The sequence below is a fragment of the Uloborus diversus genome, chromosome 2 (genome assembly GCF_026930045.1).
Source record: "Uloborus diversus isolate 005 chromosome 2, Udiv.v.3.1, whole genome shotgun sequence".
NCBI classification, from domain to species: Eukaryota; Metazoa; Arthropoda; class Arachnida; order Araneae; family Uloboridae; genus Uloborus; species Uloborus diversus.
The window spans coordinates 53,557,203-53,572,096 of record NC_072732.1 but is presented as its reverse complement, the minus strand read 5'-3'; the positions used below and the strand labels follow the sequence as shown (position 1 = coordinate 53,572,096).

The window sequence follows — 14,894 nt, the reverse complement described above, 5'->3', positions numbered from 1 at the left end:
ATGACTTTAAAAGGCAGTTTTAACTGCACAGCTGTTCAAAAACCCAATATTTTCCTCTTCTGGTAATAAAATAACAAATTCAAATGCCAAAAAGTGCATTTAATAACGCTTACAAATGAGAATAATTGTTGGAACTGCACTTGGAAGGTTTAGCTAATTTGCCTGAACACATCACCACACAGGCAATAGTATGTCGCATGCCGTGGGTTGGTCTTGCGTGACCAATTTTTCGAAACTTTACGAAGACCAAAATTAAATGTTGTTGGACACAAGCGAAAGGTAAGTTGTCCAAGCAAACTTTCGCGCCGAGTGTGGACAGCATGTGTAACTTGAACCACTTAAAGGAAACGGATATCGGGCTTTTGGACAAAGTTGCTTTTAAAGTGCGTGCTGGGGTGGCGGATTTTAAGTTATAATGAGAAATAGTCTGGTAGTCAAAGTAGAATGGACACACAAGTTTTAAATAAATGGGACGGAAATTCCTGGAGTAATGGCAACTCAGTGCTGTTACATCAGTATAGAGTTCATGCAATGTTTTTCGATATCTTCACTGACCTTTAATTAAGATGCTCCGTGATTGAAATATTTGTCGGCACGAGGAATGGGCTGTATATCTTGCACATATTTCTGCTGTCCACCGTTTAAAGATTTTCCAAATTTCAAACAAATGCCTATTTTTGAAACGTAACTTATATTAGCTAGCACGATGGAAATTTACTTGCAAAATTATTTAGCTTAGCGGTAAGTCAACTACTGTTGGAATGACAATTATCAAGAAACCGGACTAAATCTATGAACAGGCTATCTTATTTCAGCAGATAACTGAAATGTATGTGGAGGATATATATTATGACTACAACTGGTGTGGCAGCACTTATTTATTTAAACTATTTGCAACGTCGCAATACTCGCACTAAAGATTAAGAGCCATTATTTTGAAATTCAGACAAAAAACGGAAATTTTGGCAGTGACCATTTTTGATTTTCCTAATTTTTTTATATCTCAAAGTAGGCCATAAGAAGTAAACATTCTGAAATTTTTAGCTTTCCAAAAAAATTTTTTCGCTCGTTAAAAATTCCCAAAGTTTGACGTTTTGCAGCGCTTTTTAGAAAAATTCTAAAAGTCGCATATGATATTGATTTATCGTTTTCTGAATTACCTGCAATTAAAATAACATCAATTTGTAAAAATCAGAAAAATAAAGTATTACTAGTCTTTTTCTTTCTCTATACACACATATATACATTCTTACTACATCCTTAAAGTTTTAGAAGATCTAATCTGCATACTGGACACATGTTTTACGTACGAGAAAACGCATAAAATGAGCTACAAAAAAAATTATTTTCTGGAAAACAAGAAGAGATCCCATGCTTCTTTCTTTTTCATGATGTTTTACACATAGCCAGGTACCATAATATATAAAAGGTTTTTTTTCTAAGTGATGCTGTTTTGAGTTAATTGCGATCAAAAAAGCACAATTTTTGATAATTTGAAAAATATCAGGGTATTTTTCTCTTAAAAAAAATAAACCTCAAACAAATTTTGTGCCATTTACTCTCTTCATAGTATAAACTTTCAGTATATGTTACTTTTTTTCGGGGGGTGGCTTTTTGGGGGAAATAACGCAGGTTCAACTTGCGCGAAAACGGATAAAATCCATACTTTGCGACCCCTTATCTGAAGAAAGCAATAACCCCCAACCAAAATAACTATGAAGTCATCATCACTAGATACAGTACAACCAATAAATATAAACGTAACCGTGGGGTGGTGTTTCTGTAAAGAGCTAAAGCGCACTGAAACGCGACTTTTAGAATTTTTCTAAAAAGCGCTGCAAAACGTCAAACTTTGGGAATTTTTAACGAGCGAAAAAAATTTTTTGGAAGGCTAAAAATTTCAGAATGTTCACTTCTCATGACCTACTTTGACATATAAAAAAATTATAAAAATCAAAAATGGTCACAGTCATTTAGATTAATTCAAAACCATGCGAGTGAACTGCTCCACTTCATATTTTTTAGTATTTCGTTGCTATTGAAAGCTCTTTGCTGCACTTCTGGGCATGTTAAAATATCAGTTGTCTATATTTTATTTTTCAAAATAATTTGACAGTACCGAACACATCTAAATAAGAATGTACGCCAATCATTTTTAAATTACTGTTTGGAAGCAACTCTTTAATGCTGATTTGACGTTATTGAAATGCTGTCGCCTCGTATTGTAATATTCTATGTAATATAACAAATGAGAGAAATCTTGGGATGTTTAGCAACAAAAATGTGGAGTTCTGAATATCTAAAAAACTTTTTTTCCTGATTCAAAATTATATAATAAAATAACTTATTTCACACCTCATTTTTCACGTGGTTCAAAGTTGATCTAAGTAACAGCAGGATAACTTTCAATCAGGTTGAAATTTTATTTTAAATCGTTTTATAATTTCTGAATTTTGGTAACCATTCATTAATGATTTAGGAGCTGTCCTTGTGTGTTCCTCTACTCCTCCTTATCTTTCCTAGACCGGAGTTCATGTCAATGATCATAGGTGGCCGGTGCACCAAAAAAAGTGGGGGGGGGGGGGGGGGGGTCAGAAAAAAGTGTGTGGGGTTAGGAGGAGTGTTCCCTGAAGCTGTTTTGTTTTTAACTCTGTATTAATAACTCTGATTAATAATTTTTAACTCTAAAAAGTGAAGGGGCAGGCGCCCCCCATACGAGCCGCCTATGTCGATGATTATTTCTTTCTTTCTTTTTTATTTTTTGTACATAATAGTAACAACGATACTGCGAGCAACATTAAATTTGATTTCTTACCTATTCCACTGAGAAAATGATACGGTTTATTTCATCAACTTCTTTTATAAAAGTTTAGTATTTCAGGAAATGCAATGTTATGCTTTAGTGGCGCCATCTAAGATAGATCATGCGAAGCAATTGCAATTCGAAGGGAAAAAAATTAATCAAGAACGTGATAATTGCTTTTTCATCTTTGAATTCTCAAGAACTATAAGACTGTCCTGAAATGCACACAATTAGATTTCTTTAGAATATTTTTTTTAAATAAATTGCTTCACACAGGTGCTAATTCTAAATTCTACATTCAATATCACAGATTGCCGATGAGAGTCAATTAGTGGCTGGCGGGCCACTTGCCAGTTTTGCTGCTGGGTCCCCCCTCTGTAAAAATTCTAAAACTTATTCTACCCCTGTTTCGAGTCCCCCTTCCCCTCCTTGCTCAAAGACTGAGCCCCTAATTTCTAACTAGGCTGACATGGTCCCTCGTCGGTCCTGATATTACTTAGATAGACACGCCTTTACCCCTTATGACGCCCTCCCATAAAGTTGGCTGCAAAGAATTACAATAGTATTGTAGTTTTAAAATGTTGTATGCTTTATTAGATTCTTTTAAGCAACATTGGCCACTGGCAAGTAGAGTAATTCAAAACAGTTCAAAAGAAGTTAGAGTGTTCCAAAATTTTAAAATTCGAATTCAAATTTAAAAAAAAAATAAAGGGGGAAGAGAAGGAACATAGAAGTATTACATTTATTAATTTTGACAGATTGAACGTTTCTTAACTTTATTTTAAAGATCACTTGAGAGACAAAAATATTTATTTTTCCATTCACGTATAAATACCGTTGCATGTTCGGAAAGTTGAAACTTTTTTAAATTGCCTAGTTGGTTCGATACGAATATCATAATCAAATGCATGAATTCACAATCTATATATATAAAAATCTCGTGTCACGATGTTTGTTCGGGGTAAACTTCGAAACTACTGAACCGATTTTTATCAAATTTCATACCTATCTGTAATTTGGTTCAACTTAAAAGATAGGATGGTTTTTATAATTTTTAATTGCAAATAAATTGTTCATTACACATGAATAGTGTTTTTTAACTATTTAGTTCCACACATTCTTAATAGATGGCGCTGTAAATTAATTCTTCCTCAAAATTTTTTATTCTTAAGTTAATCAAAATTTACAAATGATACTATGTTACGGATATCGATGGCAATTGTATCGCCGTAGAAACGATGAGAATAGTGGCCACACTTTTCAATGTAAATGTCAAATTCTACAAATCAAGTTGAAATTGATAAGCAGTGGGTCGTTCCATACTCACCACTGCTTTTAAAAACGTATGAGGCTCATATAAATGTCGAGTTTCGCAGATCCGAGAAATCCACTAAATACTTTGCCAAATACGGTATACAATATCCTTATTAGATTGCCTTTGAGGTAGGAGATATGGACAAAATTGACGAATAAACGCGATGGGTAGATATATAATCAGCAACGAAGCTATCTGGCATACTTTAGTTTCACCATTTACGAAAGAGACCCTTCTGTACAGCATGTAGCAGTACATCTTGAAACGGTCAACGAGTATATTTTACAGAGTATAATTTCTACGAAAAGCACTTGAACCACAAAAATATATTTTTTTTTACATTGTTTAAAACTTAATGTGTTTGGCCCGATTCTCAGAAATAAAATTATTTAGCAATGTTCCACGCTATTTTGCATGCATTGTAAAAAAACCCGAAATGTCACTGATTATTTCCGTGGAACATGTTGGGATTTTACAGGTCATCAGCAATTTTATTTGTAAGTCAAGTATCTGCGTCAAAAAGTTTCCTGAATTGCTAGAAGCGTCATAAATGAAAATTTCTCCCTGTTGCGAAAAATATTTTAGCGCCCAGTTTAAAGATTAACCGAACGCATTTATTATGTATATCGGCTTCTAATCAATTACGTTCCGTTTGCATTGCCTAAAAGCTTCCAGAGAGCGTGAATGAGCCTTTGGATTCCGTAGCTTTGCAGGAGTCGCATGCGAGTCAGTCTCATGGTACTTGCTTGCATGTCTGTTTTACATTTCGCCATGCTTGCAGTAATGCTTTTGGAGCTTTGTATGCAACTTACCTAAGTTTTTCTAAAGGTGCAGCGTTACGACTGGCTTTTAGCCAGGAAGATTACTGAATTCTTCAAAAAGATTCCAGGATAATTTCAGGAAAGGTAATGAATTTTAGTGATGAATTGACTTCAATATCTTCGTCATTGCCCGTCCAGATTGATGTAGCTCCTAATGGAGCAAGTCCCTGGATTCCGTAACTTTCCAAGAGTAACAAGCACGTAGAAGTCTTTGTGCATGCTTGCAAGTCCTTCTTAGACTTGGTTGCGATAATAATTTTGGTACTTTCTTGGTGCGTCGAAAAATGTGCCAAGCTATTACTTTTAAACTAACTTAGGTTCTCCCTTAAGGTTTCAGTGAAATGATTGTTTCGAATCGGAGAGGTTTAGGAATTCTTCAGAAAGATTTCAGGATAATTTTAGAAAGGTTTCTGAATTTTAGTAGAAAACGTTCCTATTTTTTGGCAGATATGTTATTGGCAGAAAGTAGGCCTATTCGCTGCCCATTATTTTTTAGAACGTTTCTTGATTGTTTTTACAGTGTTGAATAAAATCAGAAAATCATGGAAGTCACGTAAACAAAGAATACAACATTCAACAATCTCGAGCATAATTAAAGTCAAGACATTAGGTCCAAAACTGCATCCAAAAAAAAAAAAAAAATGTAAATCCAAAACTTTTTTTTTTTCATTTGTTTTTGGTAAAAAATCCCGAATCGACAGGAATATTTGCGGATTGTTAATTGTCGAGTGTTTAATACATATCACAATGCATGTCGTAAATTTTAATTATTGGTCGTATGCTTTAAAATCGGCTATACTGTTTTAAGGCCTATCAAAAATGTTAATTTGAGTCTATCAAAATAATGGGTAAAAGATTATTTTAATCCAACTACTTCGCCACAGCAACGCGTGGCTGGGTCAGCTAGTAGTATATAAATTAGTGTCGTGGTTTCAGAATTAGACCTTGCAAAATTATTTCGGTCCCCTATCATCATCAACACACCTAGAATAAAATTTTTTGCGAGGAAAAAAGGAAGTCGTTAGTTTTTTGCACTTGTAGATGGGGAGCGTGTTTTATCGGGAGAATCGGTTAATCCAGGGTTTCTCAAACTTTTCCGATTCGTGGCACCCTTTGAAGAATCAGGATTTTCTCACGCCATGCTACTCTATCTCTGTTACATACACCGTACATCGATGCCATGGACACCTCGTGGCATCCTCGTCTCCTCCTTAGGCACCAGGCACCAAGGCTGTCACGGAATCCAGTTGGAGGACCTCTGGGTTAATCGGTCTTCGACAACAACTTCAAAGGAATCAAAGGTATTGAAAAACCAGCAAATGGAAAATGATTGTAGTGATCATAACTTACAGCTGTTCAAAAATGAGAGATGAAATGAAAATTCAAAAATTGAACTTTTGAAATAATCTTAAAATGAGAACTGAAAACTTCAAAAGCTCACATCTTTACAGTTCTGTCTAACTGGCCTAAATGCGCAAACTGTCCAAGAATCAATGTCTTAAGTCAGACGGTTGTTTTTAACTTTAAACGGTTATTTATTCCTAAAAATATACCAATGTCATACTCCAGCTGCGCGAAACAGAGACAGATATTTTTAAACGGAAAATTGTTTAGAAGAGCTCGACCTGGTGTATCTCTTCACATATATATAAATATATTCATTTCATTCCAGCCCCTAAACCTTCTGGTAGAAGACCGAGGAAGCCTGGTGTGGAACGGAAACCTCGGCAAGCATATAGTGCCAAGCAGTTAGAAAGGCTGGAAGCCGAGTTCAAGGTGAGGACCCCAATAAATCCATTCCATAAGACAGGACGAAATTAATTTGAGAATTTACTATTTTTAATGTAAAATATTTAAATCCAAACTTTCTAGATTCTTAACCAAATTGAAGCATCATACTTTTAACGTTAATTGGTACAGTGGATTTTTACTGCAGGGTTCCTCAATATAACGTCGCCTCAGAACAACAGAAGGATATCTTACTGTTGTTTTTGGTCTTATAGTTTCATTAGATGTCTTACTGACGTCGTTCGCTTTGAAGCGACGATAAGAAGGACAAATGCAAGAATTGCAAAAGTACGTTGTACTCAATGGCAAATATTTTGTATGTATACCAATTGCAATATTTTTATGCTTTAATTCAGGAATGGCATATTGGTTTTTTTCCACGTTTCCAAGACATTATTTGTGTGTGCTGATTGGCAACACTTTTTATAAGAATCCTCTCACCACTTCGAGCCCTCTCACAACTTCGAGTCCCCTTTTACTACTCTGATTTCTCTTTCTCAATGATAACCAGAAACATGACAGCTGGCGGTGTATTTCATGTATGTCTATAGTCTTCTTGTTATATTGCCATAGGCAAGATAAGAGCAGAATACAAATTTTTGATTTTTATATGATTGCATTTTGCTCATTTTTTACTTCGTTTTTACTGTACAAACATGTTCAGTTGATTTCCGCTGAAAATAGAGCCTTTTTTTAACTAGTAGCTTAAAATCTAACTTCAATGTTTCATAGCTGTTTGTAGGCACGTTTCTTCAAACATCTCAAAAACTCATTTTTTGCTGATACTGTTACTGATTATCCCACAGCAGTAGGTGAGAGTGTTGTACCTTGGGACACTTTTTACATTTTAATTTTTAACGTCAGTTATTTGAATCAAATTTAAAATTTAAAATTCCCATTAAAATACCCCAACATACCTTTATGCAATATATTTTTTAAAATTCAGACATTTTGAAAATAAAATATTGCCAGCCATTTGAAGTAAAAGTTCCAAGCTGTCCCAAGATACAACATCCTATAGTACCTTGGGACACATGCTGTTGTACAATGGGAAAGTCTTCATGTTTCAGGAAATACCCATATAGTTAAACCAATTTTACACGAGAGAACAAAAAAAAAATTTTTTTTTCATGGTAGTGAATTAAATCATGAATAATTAATTATTAATTATGAATAATGAATTATGAATTATTATCTAACATTAAATTTGTTTAAAAGACTACATAAGATTAGAACATTGTTCCATGTTCCTAAACATATCTTAAATATTAAGAATCATGCATATGTTGTACCTTAGAATGTGCTCTAAGGTACAAAATGCTTGGCTGTCCCAAGGTACAATCACCACGCGTTTTCAGAAAAACCAAAATAACGGTCAACCTAGATGCACTATCATTATTTTCTCGTAAGCAAAATATTTAAAGTACTTCTCCTTCATAACAAAATAAAATTCAGTTGATTAAATTTACAAATACAAAGACAGACAATGAAATAAAAATGAAGAAAATATTTACTTTGGAGTCATGAAATTTTCTTTCTCCCACAAAATTGTCAATTTTACTCATTTGATGCTGATTTTTTCTATGACACCATTTAGTGATATTGGTTACTATTAGAGATTACAAAAACATGGCTGCTAAAAATAGATTCTTAGAAATTAGCAGTGTCCCAAGGTACAAACGCCCCATTGCTGTAAATCTAGACTAGTTGTCTTTATCGATCCACTAGTGTGCAGTCGTAAAATTTTCACATAATATTATAATTTTGTTTGGGTAATCAGGAAATTTCTTCCCATATCATAATGTTCCAATAAAAATATTGAGACACAAAATATGCATGATTGAAGGATTTTTTGAAGAAACTTTTAAAATGGCATCTAAATAAAACCAAGAACTTCACTCATTTGTTTTATTTCTTTTCTTGGCAGGTTGATAAATATCTGAGTGTTAGCAAGCGAATGGAGTTGTCAGCCGCACTAAACTTAACAGAAGTGCAAATAAAAACGTGGTTTCAAAACAGAAGGTAATGAATTTGTATGATTTTCTATTCAAGAAAAATATCTTTCAAAAGAATTAGGAAAATAATCATGTCGTTTCAAAACAATTGCAGTTCAAAATCTAAAAGTGCTCTCCAAATTTTAACTCCAGCAAGTTAAAATACTTGATAAACTCTTTGTAATTAGTAGAGAGGTTCAAACGAACTCCGAAAAAAGCTCCTAGAATATTAACATAAGTCAAAGAGCTTTTTCCACTTCTAAATTAAGGAGCGGCGAGAAAAAAGGGTTTTTAACCTCACTCTTAAAGGCGAGAAGGGATGGAAATTCTTTCGATTCTAAAATGAGAGGATTGAGATTGAATTCTTCCCTTTATCCTAAAAAGTGATTAAGGAATAAAGACTTAATCTGATGAAAATTCTTTCAATTCTAAAATGAGAAGATTGAAATTGACTTCTTCCATTAATCCTAAATGGAGAAATCTCCCTCTTCTGAAGTTGATATGAGAAGTAGAAGCTCATAACACCACTCCTAAAGGGTAAAAGAGATGGTGATTCTTCCTCGCTATTTTACAAAGAGAGGAACTAGAGAGATTATTTTTCTTACTCCTAAAAATGGAGAATAGAGACTTCTTCCACTACTGAAGGAGAGAGAAGATATAGAGACTCCTAATCTCACTCCTAAAAGCGAAAAGCTTTAGAAAATTCTGTCAATTATAAAAAGAATAAGGCCAAGGAGATTATTTTTTCTATTAATAAATAACAGAATTAAAAAAAAAAAAGTACTAAGCACTTTTCATAATGCACTCAAAAGGAAAAAATAACTTTTCTGGGTCCGAAAAGAAAATTTAAGAATCCCTGTTCTTTCAAAAATTCCAAGAAAATGACACCACAAACGAAGAAAAGTGCGGTTCAAGTCATGAAGAGAATTTCTTATCATTATTTAGCTTTCAATCATAACTTTGAGTATTTACTAGCTTTCAATCATAAAATGCATATTTTTCTTATTGGGAAAGATTGGTTTGAAATGGCTAGAACCGCACTTTTCTTCAATTGTGGTCTCATTTTCTTGGAATTTTTATTATTATTTTTTTTTAAATCTGTCATTTCATTCTTTTTTGTGTAAATGTATTTCATAAATAGAATATGTTACCATCACGAAACTTCACCTTATTTTTTCATATAATTGCTTCGTACAAAAAGGAGAGAGAGAGAGAAAAAAAAAAAAAACATATACGTGTCTAAAACTTTAAGCAGTTGGCACTAAAAATTAATCCTTTTTCCTCTCTAAGATTTATTTGTTTGCTACTTTAATTGAAACCATTTAAATATTAAAGTTTTCCTAAACTAATTTATGTTTCAAAACATACATACAAGTTACTCGTGATAAAGATCCTAATATGTCTCTTTACATAGCCCCGTTACCGATTAGTGGCATAGATGAGGTCAATGATAGGGAATACATTTTATGCTTGCTCCAGATAAGCCAACATTCAAAATTTTCATTATGATTACTATTAATATTACTGTTGTAAGGCAGCAAAATTTGTAACCATGCGTTTTATATTTAACCATTTAATGGCGAAATTACTTTAAATTTGTTCTTTCCCATCCTAACCGAAATAATAATTTTGTTTTAGAATTTTAATTTTTCAGCGTTAAGTTGTACCTTAAGATTAAGCAATTATTTTGTGAAATCCTGAAGTCTCTAAGTGATCTAGTTGCTGAGATAGAAGCAAAAGCAGGTCTCAGATTTTTCCGTGACAAACATGGCAAGTAATAAAAATGCTTAGTAAAAGAATTTTTTAAAAAATACTAAGCACTTTTCATAATTCACCCAAAAGGACAAAATAACTGTTCTGGGTCAGATAGAACAATTCAAGTATTCCTGTAGTTTTCAATGGTTGCAAGAAAATGACACTACAAACGAAGAAAAGTGCGCCTCATGTCATGTAGGGAATTCCTTATCATTATCTAGCTTTCAATCATAAATTTGAGTGTTGAAACATGCATATTTTTCTTAATGGGAAAGTTTGGTTTGAAATGACTTGAGGCGCACTTTTCTTCGTTCGTAGTGTCATTTTCTTGCAATCATTGAAAACTACAGGAATACTTGAATTGTTCGTTCTGACACAGAAAAGTTATTTTGTCCTTTTGAGTGCATTATGAAAATTGCTTAATATTTTTTTAAAAATTCTGTTATTTAATTATTTTTAGTGTAAATGTAAAATCTATATGCGTGCCTAAAACTTCAAACAATTGGCACAAAAAACTAATCCATGTTCCTCTCTACGATTTATTTATTTGTGTACTAATTCATTTAAATATTAAAGGTTTCCCAAACTAATTTATGTTTCACAACATATAAGTTAGATAAAGTTTCTCATGTATCTCTTTACTTAGCCCTGTTATCGATCATTGGCGTAGGTGAGGATAAAAACCTACGAGAGCAATAACAGTGCAGAGCAATACATTTCATCATTGCTTCAGAGAAGCCTTGATTCAAACTTTTCATTATGATTACTATTAACATTACTGTTGCAAGGCAACAAAAATTGTAACAATGGGTTTTATACTTAAATATTTAATGGGGAAATTACATGAAATTTGCTGTTTTCCATCCTAACCAAAGATATTATTTTATTTTAGAACTTTAATTTTTCAGCGCTAAGTTGTACCTTTAGATAAAGCAAATCATTTAGTGAAATCCCGAAGTCTCTAAGTGGTCTAGTTTCTGAGATATAAGCAAAACTAGGCCTCAAATTTCTCTGTGACAATCAGGTCAAGTATAATAAAAGTGCTTAAAAAAAGAGGGACAAGTGAAACGAAGAATGCAATTGTTGTGAAACATTAATCGTTATTTTCCCCTTCAATATCTGTGTCTTTACATCCACCAACTTTTAATCGGAAAGCTACTTCTCAGTTCATCGCTTTTTTTCTCCTCAACTTCGCTTAAATCGCTTTTTTTCCCTTTCTCATGCCTTGCATGGTGTTCTTTGTATTTACCAATTTTTATGGCAATCGACCATCTCCTTCCCGGTGCATCTCTTCTTTTCTTTTTTATTTTTTTTAATAGAGTGTATACTTAAATAGTGCTCAACATGTGATTGAAATAGGGTACAGACGTATGCTCACTACCGCTGAACTTTATTTAAGTTTCAAATTGGTGTTATTTTTATAGCGGTTGGAATAACAACTTAAAGTAGGGGAATTTGGGGTAAAGTGACTGAGTTTTGATTGATATGACTGAGTTTTTTGAAAACGAATAAATCGGAAATTTGTTTTGAAAATTACAATACATAAGGAAAGAATATCGCATTTTATAATAAAATTTGCGTTGAAACAGTATTTTTCATTTTTGGCAACAAATTTGAATCTTCAAAAAAAAAAAAAAAGTGAAAAGTTTTAACTTTTTTTTTTCATGGAGAAAAAAGGTGAAAAATAAAAATAGGTTAAGTGAAAAATAAAATATTTTTCTAATGAAATATTTTCTATTCGATTATAAAACATTTTTGGTCAAAAGAATCAGCAAGTAAATGGTTGAATGAATAAATGAAAAGATAATGAAACAATAAACGAATAATTAAATGAATACACCAATTAATATACGAAGAAAAATAAATGAACGAGGAAAAGAATGAATGAATACGAAAATAAGTGAATAAATGAATGAATAAGGGAATTAATAAAAGAAGGAATGTAAATGAGTTGATTAATAAATGAAAACGTAAGTTATTTATATGAAATGATTGAGTGAGTAAATGGAACAAGCTATTTCACTTTGCCCCATCCACTTTGCCCCGCATGTACTTGACCGTACAATTTATTTGAAAAACTAATAAGCTTAATACAAACTAAATTAATTCTGCATTGGATATTAGGAGGTCTCAATTAATATTTAAAATGTTAATAGCAAGAACTTTATCATTTTATAGTAACAAAAATAATTTTTGACTTACAACAAAATATTACAATGTGAGTATCAACTTTTAAAAATTGCCTGTATTGCCAAATGCTTTAATCTTCGGTGATATTTTTTTCCTGACTGGAATAGACTACATATGGTACTATAATAGTATGGCATATAGTTAAAATAATACCAGATTGGTAGAGTTAAAAACAGAGTAAATATTTCAACATTTCACTTTTCCCCGCTATTTCACTTTGCCCCATGTTCCAATACTTTTATTTTTCTTATCTGACAATGGTTATTTCTGAATTCGAAATAATTTTGAAGCGTGTTTATAGGTAAAACTTCAATCCCAATTAATCTCTAGTAATGTCAGAGCACTTTGAAATAATTGTAATGCTAAAGCAAGTTTGGCATGCAAAAAAAAAAAAAAAAAAAAACATACAGCATTAACATATATCTGTAAATTTTGTAGCTCACTTTTGAGAATTTTCACACCACCATAGACCATACCTTTTTAAAATAGAATTAAGGCTTGGAATATTCTTTATGAAACCATACTGTCTTCACCATCTCAACACACATTTTACATCGATCAGTCTGACCTTCCACACTCAAATAGAAATAGAATCTTCATCAGTAAAAACTCTTTTTAACATCTAAAACTTCGTTACAGGTTTTTTCTTTGAGCTTTTCTCTTTAAAATGTCTAGGAATCATTCCTATGCGCACAAAAGGGATGACATTGAATCCCTTTTCTACGTTAATTTTGACTTTTCTTCCTTTTGAGAGCACTTCCACCAAAATTCATTAGGTTTATGGGTTTTATAGAATAAAGTTAAAAAAATACACATAGTCTACTCTTTTTGATTTTATGTATAAAACACAGCAAAATGCTTTTTTATTTCGTTCATGAGTGCTTTTATTTCATGTTACACTATATGTCTGTGTGCGTATTTTTTGTATGTGTTTGATGATTTAGTGGTTAATTGTTTTTCAGGACGAAATGGAAAAAACAGTTAACAGCTCGAATGAAAATTGCTCAGAGACAAGGCTTGTGGCCCGCACACTATTTGCCATCGGGACACGCATTCGGCCCTTTCCTAAGTACCTCATACTGCCAGTTCACATCGGCAGCCCTAGGCGACAACTTGGACATTACTAGGGGTTCTGTCGGTGAAAACGGCAACACACCAACAGACCTAGACGACAACAAATCCATGGACGATAAGTGATCTCTAGCAAAACAAGAGACTTTTGTTCAAAACAGCCGGTGTTATTGTATACAATATTGTACATAAGACGATAAATTTTTGTGTTTATTATACGTATGAGTCATTTTTACTTTCATTTATCAAAAAGTTCGAAAATGAATTCTGAAAACATTGCACAATCTACCCAAAGTTTAGAATCTAGAAACCTACAGGTACTTTAGCAATAGGGCACAGGCAGATAAAGTGTGGCCCGTGATTGATTTATTTTATATATGTATATTTCTAAGCTTCACAAAACTGGAAGGGGGACCGCGGCATATCTAGCAAAGGGACCCTGTAATAAATGTGAGAGGGCATGATAACATTCTTCACTCATTTTGACTTCAATCGTCGATAGCTGTCTTTCCTCAGCTATCCAATTTATTCACGTGTGCGCTAAGCAGAGTTTATTTCCTTCGTATGCGGCGATGATTTTTGAAATGGTATGCAGTTAGATATGCTTTTACAAGATTAGCTGCGTTGCCCAGCTTTGCTCGGTCTATTTTGATAAAAACCATTGCGTCAAGTGAAGTATCTTCAATTACCAGGATTAAATGAAAGAAAAAAAACCATCATGCAAAATTTTCTCTCCAAACAATGACGACAGATACTAAAATACTTTTAAGAAAGTAAAATATAATGAGAAAGATGGATTTAAAAGGCGTAACCATGGAAACACAAAATAAAATAAGTTTAAGAATTGAAAATGAGAAAGACGGAAATAAACTATGGATTCAAAAAGCGTTACCGTGGAAACGCAAAATAAAATATTTAAAAACTTGAATAGAGAACAGATTTTTGAACTTCATTTAATTCGCTTGTAACTTTTTATCTAATGGAGATAGAGGGTTAAATTTTCGACCTTAGGTCGAGTTACATCTGGAGTAAAAAAATCAGCTAAAAAATCTTTCCAATGCTGTCAAAAAGAAAACTGTGGGACAATTCCTTCACTTCTTATTGATGGATTTAATAAAGAAAGTAGTGCTTAAATTTCAGCTAAGCCTAAAAAAATT

The 14,894-nt window shown here is 32.8% G+C and overlaps 1 protein-coding gene across 1 annotated transcript in view; it reads left to right on the top strand.

Annotated features, from left to right (window-relative positions):
• Positions 1-13,863, top strand: part of LOC129216316 (homeobox protein MSX-2-like) — a 51,855-nt gene extending 37,992 nt beyond the window's left edge. Inside the window, exons 3-5 of the mRNA XM_054850527.1 lie at positions 6,612-6,715; positions 8,655-8,749; positions 13,629-13,863. Of these exons, the coding sequence (XP_054706502.1) occupies positions 6,612-6,715; positions 8,655-8,749; positions 13,629-13,863 (434 nt within the window). The remainder of the gene's footprint in view (positions 1-6,611; positions 6,716-8,654; positions 8,750-13,628) is intronic.
• Positions 13,864-14,894: the final 1,031 nt, after the last annotated feature.